At 35.6% G+C, this 16,284-nt stretch overlaps 1 protein-coding gene across 5 annotated transcripts in view; it reads right to left on the bottom strand.

Annotated features, from left to right (window-relative positions):
* The window catches only part of LOC128021147 (autism susceptibility gene 2 protein homolog), a 297,071-nt gene that overhangs the window by 108,634 nt on the left and 172,153 nt on the right, over positions 1-16,284 (bottom strand). For all 5 annotated transcript variants that reach the window (XM_052608138.1, XM_052608140.1, XM_052608141.1 and 2 more), the window contains one exon: positions 2,509-2,538. In XM_052608138.1, the coding sequence (XP_052464098.1) occupies positions 2,509-2,538 (30 nt within the window). The remainder of the gene's footprint in view (positions 1-2,508; positions 2,539-16,284) is intronic.

Here is a 16,284-nt window from a genome sequence, read left to right as displayed (position 1 = left end):
CGTTTAATAAATCTCTTGCTCTGCTCCAGCTAACACAAACAAGATGTCAAAAGGCCATTAAACACTCTCACACTTCATGCAACACGTCTACACACACAGATTCCTATTAACATTAAACCTTCCCTTTTGACAAAGAAAAACAGCTATTTGGTATCTTCATCGGCATTTACTTTAAAATAATTATTTAAAAATGTACAAATTATTAAAACATCATTCCAACAATTATACTAATTAATCAAACCTGAGTTTAATGCATCATCACAGAGTAAACTACTTAAGTTAATGAAAGGAAGAATTGCTGACAATTTTATACAGTAAACCTCCATTGGAAAAAACTGTATAACTAATATATTATTTAAATTATATATTTTAATTTATCCATTGATTAATTGAATACATATCATAATATTACATATTTAATCTGTAATTAAAATGATAAATTAAATATTTGATTATAATAAACTGTTATCCTAAGTAATAATAAAAAAACTATAAAAAATAAAATAATATTATTCTTATTATAAATATTATTATATCTCTTAATAGACTATTAAGAGTTAAGCCTCCGTGTATAGCTAATTAAATGTTAATTTTATATTAATATTAATGAATCAATTTAGTATATATAGCGGATATATATATATATATATATTGATTCAAGGAGTCTGATTCAACTTCCAATCTCACAGTCGAATATTCTGTGTTCGGTGTTCCATACACACACACACACACACACACACACAGATATGTATACATAGCTGGTGATGGAATGTTGACTGTAGCTGTCACAGGAAATACAATTATGACATCACTTCCTGTGGGGCATTTTGATAACTGGTGTTAAGAAATATATATGAACATATTTAAGGGAAAAAAGAGGGGAATCTTGATGGGATTCTTATCATTCTTGCAGCAAGAAAGTGATTTCTCCAGAGTAACTTTTTTCAATATCTGATTTGGTCCAGATGAGAATAAAAAGAGACAGTTTGTCCGTGGATGAATAGAATTGACCCATTAATGTGACAAGTTGTCCTCCCCTACGGCTGCTGAATATGCTGTACTGTAGTTGGAACTGAAGGGGAAAGAGCTACTGAATTCATTCCCAGAGAGAACAAGCATGTGAAAATAGCACATGCTCACGGTTTTGTAAACACATTTTAAGAGCTATTGACAGACAGAGATCCCTCTGAAGTGTTTGCGAATGTGTGTGCGTTTGAAAGAGAGCACTCTTGTTTCTTTGTTTACCTACTAAACCCTTCCATTGTTATGACACATAATTAATCAAATGCAGAGAGAATGACATGATATCGAGAAAATCATTAGAGCAATAATGAGAAGCAGAAATGCAGCGAGCAAAACAGCGATTAATGTCTTACGCAGCACATCTCTACCATGCCACAACAAAAGGGCTTTGACTGACATTGCTACTTCGACTCGTCGTCGTCATCAAACAACCACTGGTTTAAAACAACAAATGAGGAACAATCAAAAAGAGTGAACAAAACAACATTTCTGGGTAATCATGCTGATGTTCAGCAGACAGTAAAGAAGTGGTGCAATGTGTCTCGTCAAGCTCTTTGTAGAGCTTGCCTAGTTTGCATCAAAATTTGCCTAAAGTCTACTGTTAAATTAAATTAATGCATTTAAATAATAACCTAATTTTGTAATAATTACACTATAAAATAGCTGATATAATAATTCAGTTCCACCTAATGTAAATCCTATGTCCTGTGGGTTGTACTTTAAATAAATCTGTAGGAAGTGTTTCACGTTAATATGTGTAAAATGTAACTTGTGAAACTTGTAATGGTTCTTTTCAAATTTCGCACACCATTTAGACATTCATAATTAATGCAGAGTTAATTAATGCCTTCTCACAGTCATTAAAAAAGATGGTAATTCTAATTAAATAGAAACACACTTTTAAGCAAAGTCTAATATTGGATTCTCATTGATTCAAGTTTGATTAAAAAAAGAATAAAGATCATTTTAGAAAGTGCTATATGATGGAACATGGTATTAATTACACTAATACTACAGCTGCTGCTACTAACTAGCTTTGCATTTCCTGAAGGAAATAACAGTTCTTGGAATCTGTGAAAAGCACAAATAAGTATATTAATTACAATTACATCCCTGATTTTTATTTATTTATTTAACATAAGTATATAAATAAATACATAATAATAATATATGAATATTATTAATTTCCATTAGAAGCTGCCGGAGGCAATCAAACAACTAATTTATGCAAGGTAGCATTGATAAAATGCAGGCAATGTGAGAGCAGACAGTGATCTACCAGAAACAAACTACACAGCGAGTCAGTGATCTCCAGTGATATAATTGCTACTCAAACATGGCTTTGTAGTTGTTTCTGCATATTATGTTGGGATAAGATATATATATATATATATATATATATATATATATATATATATATATATATATATACAGTGCTGGTCTTGTAAGTTATGTAATAATAGAAATAATAAGGCGCAGTCTTACCTTGTCTTCTTGATCACTTTCACTGTCGCACTGTAAGAGAAAGTAAAAGAATGCATTAGAACAGTGCAGAATCTGCTAGACCTGATGGAGCTGAAACACTTTGTTTTTTTGGTGTTAAATATAAAGCTATTATGAAGTGGAAATCAGATTTCAACAGTCTCACAGTGCACAGCTCATCAGCAGAGTAATAAAAGTCTAAGCAGGAAAAGGCTGTTCTTATGTCACTCAGTGGCCAGGCCTCATTACATCTGCTTATTACCACCAGCAGGGTTTTTTCTCCTCCGACACCAACTAGATTATGAATCCAACTATCTTCACATCTCATAGACCACAGACGCACTGCAGCTTTCACGCCGCTGCTTAATCTTCTTCTGTACACTGAGTTTGATGCTTTACAGAAAAAACAATTGCATTTTGCTCCTGAAATCAATCCTGAAATCCAGTAAATTGATTACTTTGGTCAAAAATACTAAACACTAAATATTAATTAAATAACACTAATATATATATACTGTATATTCTTTTGGGTTCCGTATCAGTGCGGTTTCCTGATTCAGATTCCAATTCATAAGCTCCTGATTTGATTCTGATTCTGATTTTAGTATATTTCCAACTAATGTAAATAATTTAGGGCAGTTTTAGATCGATTCAGAACATTTGATTCAACATGCAGTTCAACATATTTTGAACTATTAATTAAAAGAATAAGCAAGTGACATTTGGTTTGATATTTCAACTACATTGTTCTTGTTAAGATTCACCAAAAAGAGCTCATACTGTCACACTGCATGAAGAATCAGTTTTAAAACGTTGTTCGTTTTTAAAATCAGGCGACCCTGGTCAAACAGTATGTTTCTGATTAAATAAAAAGAACCGGTTCCTAAGAGTCACTAGTTTTCAGAATCTAGGCTACTTTGTGCATATGTGTTTGATCCACTTAAAAAATGCTCATGAATCAGAATTGGGTTACACCGGTCACACTGTATGCTTTTGATTAATTAAAAAGAAGCAGTTCATAAGACTCGTTTGTTTTCAGAAGTGGGCTACACTGATTGCACTGTATGCTTTTGATTCACAAAAAAAACACACACACGTTATATTACAGACGTTAATCTGAAGGAAAAAAAAACAGGGCATTGGTGTCTCCATCCAAAATAAGCCAATGAATAACTGGAAATTAAATTAAAAAACATAGCATGATTTTAAAATGCTAAATTTAAGCCTTTCTGACCAATTTTAATTTCAAGGTCCACTTAATTCTCTATCAGCTAATTAGCAGCGAGCACACAGACAAACTTGGCTGGGGGAGATGCATTCAGGGTTTGAGCTTGGACTCCCTAATGAAGGCCTGCTAGGGGGCGGGGCCTAAGATCTTCGGGGATAATTACACCCAGCTGAACTGAACCCTGTGGGACAGTTCTGGGAGCCATATTCCCGCAAGGACTGGTTGTTAGGTACAGAAAGTGAGAGGACTGGACAGAGTGGGGTTGGGTGAGGTTTGGGGGGGTGGGGCTTGTTCACTAGGCTCTGTATCCCGTCTGACCTGATACAGGGCCTGGTGAGCAGCATCAAATTTACAGCCCAAGTCCAACGGGATTGGAGATATATGGGCTCGTTTATTATACATATCCAATAAACACACACATACCAGATGTTAATAACCTACTGCTCTTGTGTGTGCCAGCATGGTAATACTGTTAACATTACAGTAAAAATACTGTAAAACAAAATCTGCATCATATTATTGAAGCTTCCTGAATATATCCCGTCCTGGGCAATAATTGTGGATTTAACATGCACAACTGCATGAAGCCTTCCTAAAGGCCTGGGGCTCCCCCTCATTTGGCCCAGACAGGGTTCATGAAGAGTTAAAATAATGAGCAAAATGTTTTTTTTCTAGTGTGTTGTGATCCATAAAAACACTGTCGGGATCTCCATTGGCGTATCAGTGTTCCCGTGCCTAGCCTAGTGCTTCGATTGCAGAGATAAGAGAGGAACGAAATGAATCGCTCTTGCTTGTGAAGCAAATGGAACCCACTAATAGAACTTATCGCATTACCCAATGCAAAATTGCCATAGCTCATTACGTCAGGATAAAAGGATATCATTGTAGATTGTAGGCAGAATTGACTTCCTCTGCTGCGACTTGATGATTTAATCAACTCCTCTCTTTCGCTTTTCATCCGTGTGCCTGTCAACACAGGTGCTGCTAAACGACACTCTCTCACAATCCAGCAAGTGTACAAAGGGAAGAAATTGCTGTCATTATTCTCTCTCTCCTGCTCCTCCTTTCCAAGATCAGACGGGTATGCAAATTTCTGTACTGGTGCTGAGAGAAGAAACTGAGAATGGAGGGGTGGGTCCAGACGGAAACACATTTATAGTGGGAAAGGGTAAGATGAGATTTGACAGGTAAGGGCAGGCAGCTTGTTTTGTGAAGCTACACTTTTCACAAATAAACAAAAAAGGTAAGATCTGTTGCACGTTGTGATTCAAAGCACATTAGAATGACTGAGTCGCAGAATAATGCTAATTTAATAAAATATTGGGTTTTTGTGCTCATGAGGAAGATACACATTCAAGTCCAGTGACATTTTTCTATCCATGGCTTTCTCTCCATCATTTTCTTTTCTGTTTCATCTGTTAAAAGTGAAAAAAGGTGAAAAATAAAATATGATATCTATACAAAAGTACACATCAAGTTTATTATATTAATATTATACAGTTTAATTTTTTTAAATAATATAATGTTTAATAGTAATATAATGTGTAATTGATGATATCAATGATATTTAGCTTCATTAAATCAATATTAATGTTATATTATTTTTTCCCCACTTTACTTTTATATAAGAAATCTATTTTGTTTACTGAAGCATTAATTTATATTATTATAATATAAAATGTATATTATATTATACAACATAAAATACACTATATACACATGTATATATATTATTAATAATATAATATAATATAATATAATATAATATAATATAATATAATATAATATAATATAATATAACATAACATGGTTATATTTAATGTTGACTGAAAAAGCACATAATCATTTGATTAAAGTTTGAAGAAAACAACAGTAAATTATTAAAAACAGTTCCTAAAACTAAAATAAAACATTTATTTATAATAAATATATAATTGTATTATATTATAAAATTTGCACATTTTACATTTTACATTAATACAAATAATTATAAACATAAAAAAAAAAAAAAAAAAAAAAAAATATATATATATATATATATATAAAATATTTGGCTTTCTGTCCATCATTTCAATAGTAAACAAGATTATTCGACAAGAGTAAATATGAAGAGATTTGCATAATGATGGTCAGTCCAACATATTTAATTCCTCTAAAACACTTGGTATTACAGTCATATTGGATGGATTAACTTGGGAATCCATCTCAGCATTTTCTTGCTTTTTTTTCTAGTGTGGTGTTAATTTCAAAGCCAAACACTTCGCCAATTGATCTTGGCTGCAGATCAATATAGCATGTTAAGCTTATTAAAACAGCCAATGGCCTCAGTGGAACAGTAGAGCCATCTGCTTTAGTTAGACACACACTCCTCAGATACAGTGGAGGAGGAAGTGTATGGAGCTGATTAGGCCTCCAAATGAGACCAACAGTGTTCATGCAGTCTGTACTGCAGCAGTGCAGCATGGGAGCTAAACACATCCTGAAAAACCCCATGAAATCAAATATTATTTGCCGTATTTTAGAAAAATAAAATATTGTGAAGCATGAAAACTATGGAATCGTGGTTCATTATGGCCATTTGCTTATGTTAACACTAACTCTTTATTTACTTTTCAAAATATCAGTTGGTTTGAAAGCAAATATCAAAAAGGCAATGCCTTCAATGATTTGTGGTTTGTCCACTGACTATATGAAATGGGAAAAGCCCTTTGATATGTCACCAACATCTTGTTACAACATTAATTGTCAACACAGCACTTTTCAAACAATTCCATGGGTTCTTATAAGTCCTGACTGGAATGGAAGTCTCTGATTGGCTGTTTTTTAAACAACACATCCACAACGACAAACTTCCAAAATGAATATTTACATGAAAATATCTTCAAGCAAAATACATTTAATTTCTTTTCCATATGCCTTGCAAGTGCGGCTAACAACAGCAGACAATGAGGAACAAAAGCAATCGAATTCTGAATGTGTTTATAACTGCATTTCTGCCATTGTCCAAAGCTCTGACGTTGATCCGACTTCTCAAACCTCGGAGACCACATCGAACCTCCAAGACACACTCTGGAGAAGGGTCAACACAATGAAAAATGTGTGGTTTAAATGCAGCACCGCTACGAGCCAAACACAGCAAACACTATGAAAATATGTTTCAAAAATATGTTCAAAAAACAGCACATAAATAGAGTCATTGATGTAAAACGTCAAATGTCAAGTTAGGACGCAAAGTGTTCAACGTTCCATTTCATGGTCTATTTACCATTGTGTTGTAACTGGCACTGTCAACAAATGCTGAAATTAATTGAGACTGATTTGAGCTTGATAATAGAGGCAGCGGGGGTCCCAAAGGTTGACAATAGGTTGGTACGCTCTCTCTCTCTCTCCCTTCATCCCCCTTCCTCGTCCTCTTCCCTATGCTATTTTCACTCTCTTCCTGTCGCTCTCTCTCTCTTGCTCTGCCTGCAGGCTATGTTGGGTGGCAGTGGGGGACAGCTTGAAGAATGGCAACCATTGCCAGGGTCAGCTCTGACAGTGCCAATTTGATGCGCTGCCACGGAGTGCTGCGTGCCCCACCTCCCTCATCCCCCCTCATTCTCTCTCTCCCTCTCCTCCTACCTCCCACAGAAAAAGCTGCACATCCTGATGGTTTTCTGATGCAAACCATGGCGCGGCAAAATGGTTTTTCCCCTCCTGCTGCCTTCTTCTCCATCTGCCACTGGGGCTGCGTCGCCGCCGGCCGCCTGCCTGTCACAGCGTGCACTGAAATTAGCCAGGGAGGAGGCGCTCACTAGCTCTAATTACGTTTTAATAATTGGAAATGTGTTGGCAAATCAAGGCCTGGAGCTCCCACTCTGCTCTGTGAAAGGAGGAGTGTGTGTGTATGTGTGTGTGTGCGTGTGATGAGATGGACAGAAGAGGAAAGATGAACAGAGAGGAAGCAAAAACAGGCCCAGGCAGCTCTGAGCTAAGAGTCAGATACTCTGAGGGGAAAATGGCGGAGTGCCTTGTGCTGTCTGCTGAGACTGAGGCTTTGAGTACTGGGCAATGGAGAGGCAAGAAATTTCACTGGAAGCTTTGTGCTGTGAGATCGAAACTACTGCTTCTCCAACTACAGAGCGAGTTCTGCCACACTGAGCTGGCTATTGAAGATGCACAAGTACCAAGGTGACATTGTAACAGGCACTGATGTGTGGCTCTAAAGATACTGGACCAGATACAGGGATTCTTTAAAGGCTGAATTCATAAATGCTGTTTTATCATATTTTTTTTAGGTTAAAGCAATTAACAAAGAATTTTCTTTCAAGCATTACTTTTCATGCAAACTTGCATTGTTACTATAATACTTTTAAAAGTGCATTGCATACCATTAAACATCAAGCTTGAATAAAACGCATGATTATTTCCATAGTTAAAATAAATGAAACTGCAAATAAAAAAAAGTAACAAATTATTAAATATATTTTTAAATAATTAATAAATAATATTTTTAAATAATTAATAAATGTAATTTATTGTATGTAATATCAGTGAAAATAAATAATAAAGAACTGAGAAAAAGACAAAGAAAACAAATCACCAAAATCATTTTTTAAATTGTAAAAACAAAATTGTGTGATTTTCTTTTTGTATGTATATTATATATATATGCAGAGGAATATCATATCAAAGATCTTAGTTTTTTCTTATCAGTTTTGTGTGAATGACACTTTGCACCTTCTATATCTGTTACTATTGAAAAGCTGCTGTGATGGGCCAGTTTATTACAAACGTACAAAACAGATTTCAGTACTTCAATAGGTTGATATATTAACATTATATCAATTAATTAAATTACGGGATTTAAATGTAAATGTAAGTTTAAATCGGAGAACATGAAATGTTTCTACGGTATTTTGTGTATTTCAACCACAGCTGGATAATGTTTGTTTGTTTTGTTTTTTTACAGTGAATGCTGCACTACACTATTTATGTATTCAGTCCTTACGTAATTTTAAGCTTGAATGTCTAAAGCTAAACCTGACAGTTAATAAATGGCAGATGTGTGACATAAATTATATGTCTGCTAATCATCTAGCCTATGACCCTGTCTCTGCGTTCTCCACAAGCCTTTAACACTAAACCAAAGTGAAATCTAACCTCACTTAGCAGAAAAAACACAGCGGCACGCCTGTCAGCCACAGCAGCAAGGAGAAGGAAATGTATATTGACACCTTTGGCTGGGTTAGGCCATTAAGAGGACCAGGATCTAGACCTGATGACATTCAGGGACTAATTCACACAGCATCTGTGTGACACCCAGCTGTCATACTAAAGTACAGCAGGATGAAGGAGCGGAGGAACAAATGAGAAGGGAAGTGTGACAGCCTGGAGGTCCTAGATACATGAAAACGTCTCTCTCCCTCACCCCTGTCAGAAAGCAGTCATCTGCTGCCTGACCTAATAACCTCAAGCCTGATCGTCCTCTCCCACCCTCTCCCTCAAGCACCTCGCAAACATCTGCAGGCAATTTCCTCCCCAATATGACACTTTCTCCAGACCATGAGCATTGAAAACAGAGCTAACGTACTGAGAAGAGCACAAATACTGAAGCGCTGTTCCAAAACCTAGTGAGCTGCCAACAATAAGCAACACTTTAAGGTATCATAGGCACCTCATAAAACATAGTGTGCTCTAAAAGGCAGCAAAAGGTCCTCTATGGAGAAGGCACAAATTGCACAGACGCTGTTGGAAGAGAGTTGAACTAGATGATGACATAACGGAATCGTCACTGAACTGACCTTAATGGAAAAACTGACAGTTTGTTACTGTGCATTTTTCACAACATATTTCCTGTTTGACACTGTAAAGCTACTTTGATACAATCAGTATTGGATAAAGCGCTATATAAAAAAGGTAATCCCAGAATGCACTGCAGTTTATAAAAATAAAATAAATCATTTAAAGATATTACTATATAGTAATTTTATTGTATTATACAATTGGCACATTTTAAAAAGTAACATGAATTTCTTTACTATAAATGATATATTAATTATATTTACAAACATTAAATAGATTTATTTCTTTTTAAAATATATTTATTTGCTGTATTGTGCCAGTAGCTTTGCAACATGCCAACATTAAAATCTATTAAAATCAATTCCAAATTGTTATTTTTGTGACGCAGCTGCTGCCTTTGAAGAGTGCTTTAAATCATCATTTATGAGGTTTCATGACAACTAGGATGCTGTCTTAGAAGAATGCAGGATTACTTTTTTAATAGTTTTAAAATAGCACCTGTTTGAAAAAAAAACAATGATTCAGAGCCATGCAAAGAGCGACGAGAAATGCTGGTGCATAAGAAAAAGAGAAGATCAGAAGCTGAATCTCAAGTATCAAGAGTACCAATTTTAGACATACATCAGCCACACACACTCTGTATGATGCCGTGCCAGCAACGGGAAAGGGTTAGAAGGTACAAGATATGTGTGTGTGTGTTTGTGTGTTATGCCTGTATGCATGTATGTAAATGTGTCTGTGTATCTTTAGGGTATATCTACCTTTAAAATAACTTGTCAGCTAAGCTACTCGGCTGACAGATGTGAGATGGCGCCCTGAGGTGGAGCTTGGCACAGACAGATGGTGCCACAGGGCAACGCGCTTAGCTGATCAACCAAGGGTGGCATTGTCACCCAGCTTGCCAGCCACAAGTGAGAGTGGGAGGGTAGGAAAAACACAGTGTGTGTGTTTGTGAAAGAAAAAAGAGTGGGAAGATGAAATCATGTGCAAATCAGTGCAATAATTTAAGTTTCAAAAAAAGAAAAGGGATGTGGCCATATCACATTGACACTGAAATCTCTCTGAACAAGGAAAAGTGAAAAAATTATAAATCTTTTATATAATTATCATCATAAATGTTTTAAATGCATTAAAACATTTTCAAATATTTTAAAAATGTTCTCTTATGCACACCAATGCATTTTTTTGATCAAAAATATGGTAAAAAATGTAATATTGCAAATATATTAGCAACTACAATTTAAAAAAAGCTGTTTTCTTTTTGAATATATATTAAAATGCAGAATTTTTAAGCTTCATTACTCCAGTCTTTGTTGTCACATGATCCTTCAGAAATCATTCTAATATGCCGATTTTATGCCCAATAAATATTTTTATTATTATCAATATTGAAAACAGTTTTGGTGCTTAATATTTTTAAGGAAACCATTACTTTTTTCAGGATTAGAAAAGAAAGTTCAAAAGAACAGCATTTATTTGAAATTAAAATTAACATGAAATTGAAAAAATAATAAAATAACACACAGACAGCCACTTTATCAGTTTAATGAATCCTTGCTTTAGACCAGTATTTTCTATACAAAAAAAAAAAAAAAAAAAAAAAAAAACTTCAGTACACAACAAAGAAAACTGGACTGTCAAGGACAAATATACATTCAATGGGATTTAATCATGAAACATGATTATACATTTCTATGTAAATTGTTCATGAAATCTTTTTTGAAAATTATTTGTCCTATAGGTCATGACTACTTTAAACATCCAAGGTTACTTTTACATTCTTCACATTAAATTCTTTACTTTTTTTTGTCCACTGGGAAGTTCTTGAAAAGGCATTTATTTAATATACTAAATGACACTAACACTAAATGAAATGCTTTTCTGTCCCTCACCACCTTGTTTTTATTCATGTCAAATTAAATATGGTGTTCTCCCTGGCTAAGGTTCTTCACAAACAAGCAAGCAGAGTAGGTGTGTAGTTCACTCCCACAGGCATTGAGTGCTGAAGAAGGTTAGGCAGCAAACAGTTGCTGGCTTAATCAAAGATTAATAGAAAGATTTTCAGACAATTAAATACATCAGATTGCATTGTTTGTCCCATTATGGCTCCTCCTTGGGGAACAGTCCACTTTGTTTGCATTTTAATTACTGCGTGCACAGATGACATTTGCTCTGATGCCAGCTGCCATCTTTGCTATGCTTCTCCTAATGCCCTCAGGATAATAAAAAAACAGTGAAGCAGAAAACGTGTGGATGATTGTATGCAATTGAGAATAAAGGTCTATATAGGGCAACTGGACAATGCAGAAGAGCACAGGTCAAAAACCATGCTATTTCTTTCATCACTGGGTAAGTCCCACCGACAGGCTAGTTTAATTTATGCCTGAATAGAAATCAGATATGACATGGATGTGCAGTATTCTTGCTTTCCTTCATATTCTCTTCATCACACTCTCTAAAACTGTAGTATCTATTTTTAGCATTTCTCATGTGTCTACACCACTTTCTCTCTCTTATTCTCTAGCAGGAATGGATGCGTGGCTCTAATCACTTTGCTCCCCACACCTGACGGCACACTATTAACTCTAGGTCTCTCTGGTGACCCTGCAGGTCGTTGCCCATCACATCAAGTTTTTATTAGGGAATTTTCCTCATCATTAGCTCTGGCCCAGACGCCGACCATTAATATTCATTCTGCTTCACACTTCCATCAACCTCTGTCCCTGTTTTACCATCATCCATCTGAAATACTGCTGCACGCTGACCACCTATCATTAACAGAGCTCCGTTCATCCGTTCATAGCTGTTTGGGAAGACACACACACACACACCTTCAAGCTATGCAAAGATTTTTCAAAGTTATAAATAAAACAAAGTTTACTAAAGTATGTTTAACAATAAAATATTTTCAAAATTTCATGTAAAAATTTAAAGTGTGACTTTCAATTTCTTTTGTAATTTTCTTTTTCAGTTATGGTACTAGTATATTGTTCCCGGAAGTCCGTACACGTGGCATTTGTGTTCAAATTTTGTTTTCAATAAGTCATTATATAGATAGATAGATCCCAGTTTATTTTGATACGCATCATATATTTTTGTATATTATAGTTTAATGCACATTTCTATTTTTACTTTGAAATTTCCAGAGTGTTGAGTAGGGCTGCACGATATTGGGAAAAAATGACATTGCGATATTTTATTTTTCTGCGATATCTATTGCGATATTTTTTCTTACAAACAAAAATGGGGTGAGCACACTTACATTCTCATTTTAAATGATTTAAACATCGACAATTGATTAATATGCGCGAGGGAGATATGTGCGCACACTCACTGTAACAAGATTACAGTAACTGCTGTACTGTTAGGACCAATGAGCCCCTCAGCTGGAAGAGACACTGCCACCGACACACGTACAGAGGTGATAAAACAGTCTCAAACAGCACCAGCGGTGAACTCTAACTTTGAGAAGACTCTTGTTCCAGGGCATGGAGGGGTGAACAGAGGGCTCTGCAAGCCACAGGCAACTCCAGCAATTAATTGACAATTTCCTGACTAGCTGAGATAAACCCCATGAAGCCTGTGCATTTGTGTGTGCACTTAAAAGATTCCTCAATGCAGTATTGATATTTAAAACTCAAGTTAAATGTGTACAAATAAATAATTTGCGCAGCCAATAAACACAGCACAGATGTGCTGGATGGAGTGTAACTCTAATATTTGTATTTTCCAAGTGCCGAGCAGCTTTAGTTCTAGTGTCATTATCATTAGTTATGAATTAATTTTTCTAGACATGCTTGATCCAATTGTTATCAAAAATGATCATAAACTCTTCTCAACATGCAAACAAGCCTAGATGAACAAACACCAATGGAAACCTCTCACTCTCTATTTGGCGGCCCTGCCGAGCTGCCAAAGATCTGCTTTGTAAACAACAAAAATATTTAATTTGAGAGAGTGATGCTGAGCAAAATGAAATTAAAAGGAACTCATGCTAACTGTTAAATTACTCATGGCGCGCTAAATTACATTTGCTTTTCCATCAAAGAGATCAAACGGGCAAACTCCAGTACTCCAGTGCTAATTATTTACAGTCTTCACCTCCCTCCCTTCCCAGGAGGCTTAATAAACATACTATTTCGCTCTCTCTCTCTTTCTCTCACACACACACATTTTTGTGCACACTTGTGTATTTCAGTTTTTTTGGGATAATAATATATCCCCCCCCCCTCCTCCTTACCCACAATTCCATCAACTCCAACATCAAGAGCAGAGACTGAGATTGGGATTGTAATCCTAGTGTACACTGAGGCATTTTAAAAAAAGCAGACCATCTAAAGCACAATGGGAACTCCCCTGTGGGACTGTTGCCTTGGCAGCATCGCCATGGGAGCGAGGGGTGAGTGACACCAATGGTTGTCACTGGGATTAATTAGCATGCTAAGTGGCAGAGGGGAGCACTAGGCAGCAAGTGTGAAGCAGAGCCATCTGACACGCACTTACACCCAAAAGTGTGGATTTTCACCAAAGGTGGCGGCAGTGCAGATTGCAATCGCACCCCTGAGAAGTGATCTCACACATACACCCCTCTCTGAAAAACAAAATAAAAACAGAAAAGGTGTCTGCCTGATGTGCAGTTAAGGTGAACTAAAAATTATTTCTAATAATTGGCAGCCAAAAAACAATTTGTATTTCTTACTCTTTTTTTTTTTATTGTTCCCTCATTCCCCTATATTTTTTCCATTTTTTTTTTTTTGCAATGGCAAAAGCATGGATATCAAAGTTCAACAGAAAAAGGGAAGGAAAATTAGCTACTGTATTTGACATATTTCTAGGGATGCACTCTTATTAAATACTGGCTGATGACAATAGGCTGATAAATATCCTCATGTTATACCAATAAAAAGATCATTGGTAAATATTGATATAGATAATCAATAATATCAATACTACTTTATCTTAATAAGTGTAACTCATAAATAACCTTTAATTCTACAAGCAATCTTCAACATTTTGAGATTGCTAACGATTACAGTACTATTAAATTATTTTATTGATTTGAAAGACTACAGGGAGCATTCATATAAATGAAATTTCTCTCATTGATTACTCACCCTCGTTCTATTACATTTCTCTCTTTTTTTTTTTTGCCAACCAACATTCTTCAAAATCTTTTCTTTCATTTTCCACTGAAGGGAAAAAGTTATACAGGTTTGAAATGACAAGAAGATGAAGAAATGATGACTGAGTTTCCTGTTTGGGTGAACTATCATTTAAACTTTAAGTGAGCATTAAATGAAAGCAAAATTAATCTAAATGTAAAAATGGTGGAAATGAGCATACACAAATAAATATCCAATACTGACTGATAATTGGGGGGAAAAAATTTAATTAATTTAAAAAATAATGAAAACCTAAATTATATACATATATATATAAAACAATTTTTAATTATTTATTTATTTTTTATTTTTGACGGGTAACCATTACAGTGCCAATACATCATTGCATTTCTACAAATTTGACATTTTCACCTATATCCAAAATGTAATAAAATTCTTAAAGGGTTACTCCACCCCAAAATGAAAATGTTGTAATTAATCACTTACCCCCATGTCTTTCCAAACCCATAAAAGCTCAGTTCATCTTCGGAACACAACTTAAGATATTTTAGATGAAAACTTAGAGGCTTGAGACTGTCCAATACTGCCCCAACTGCCAAGTAAATAACAGTTTCAAGGTCCATAAAAGATATAAAAATAAAAGTTGTCAGAATACTCCCTTTTATTTACTCACTTAAATTTTGTTCCGAACATGAACAGAGATTTACAGGTTTGGAACTCCATAGGGGTAAGTGACAAACATCCTAAAGCGTTCTTAGTCAGATTATGATTCACAAACTGAACACAGCGTAAATTCTAGCACATTCTATTTTCTAGGCATTCTAAAGAGAATGAGTATTCTAAAAAATGGCTTTGTACTCCAAAGCACAATATAATTCAGACTCTTCTGATCTTAATCTTTACAATTAGAAGGGGGATTGTGCCCTCCTGCTTGGCCCTATGCCGTCATCTGACCTCAAAACAGCAGCTGAAAGGTCCGCCTTATTGCACTTTAAAAAAAGAACGAGCTTCCGCCTGGCAGCGGCGCTCAGCAGATAAGCCTAATTAAGAGATGGAGAGATGAGAGCAGTAGAGCAAAGCCCCTGCCAACATCAGTCTCTCTGCTCAGCCCATTAAAACTACAGAGCAGGACGAGGGAAACAAACACAATCAAAGCCCTGTTCCTGTGCATTTCCTGTCTAGAAATTGGCCGTAGGCATTATCTCAAGCTAGCACCACACACTCGCACTGGAACCCGATCTAAAAGCAAACTTTCAACCACATGCAACACCTGTTTGCGATTAGCTTGACTGACAATGTTCCTTTCCCTTTGGGCTACTTTGTTTGGCTTTAAAGTTCTGTTTTCTTAACATGATAGCAAAAGATGTAAACATCACATTAATAATCCCAAAGTGAATCAAAGATTTGCCGGTGCATGTTGGCCAGGCGGGAAAGAGTCAACCCTGTAAGCACTTACTGAGTAAAACAGCAGTAAGATGTCTAGACTAACCCCTGAGCTCTTGTTATCATATCGATCTGCCCGACAGGAAGTGGCCTTTAGTCTCTGGGTTTAGTAGCTTAACATGGTGAACCGACACAGCAGCAAACACTAAAACCGAATCCTGCTTTTTCTTTTTCATGCACAAGCCAAGCGAAGTCTTGTCT

The sequence above is a fragment of the Carassius gibelio genome, chromosome A10 (genome assembly GCF_023724105.1).
Source record: "Carassius gibelio isolate Cgi1373 ecotype wild population from Czech Republic chromosome A10, carGib1.2-hapl.c, whole genome shotgun sequence".
Taxonomy (NCBI): domain Eukaryota; kingdom Metazoa; phylum Chordata; class Actinopteri; order Cypriniformes; family Cyprinidae; genus Carassius; species Carassius gibelio.
This window is presented reverse-complemented; position numbering and strand designations above follow the sequence as displayed.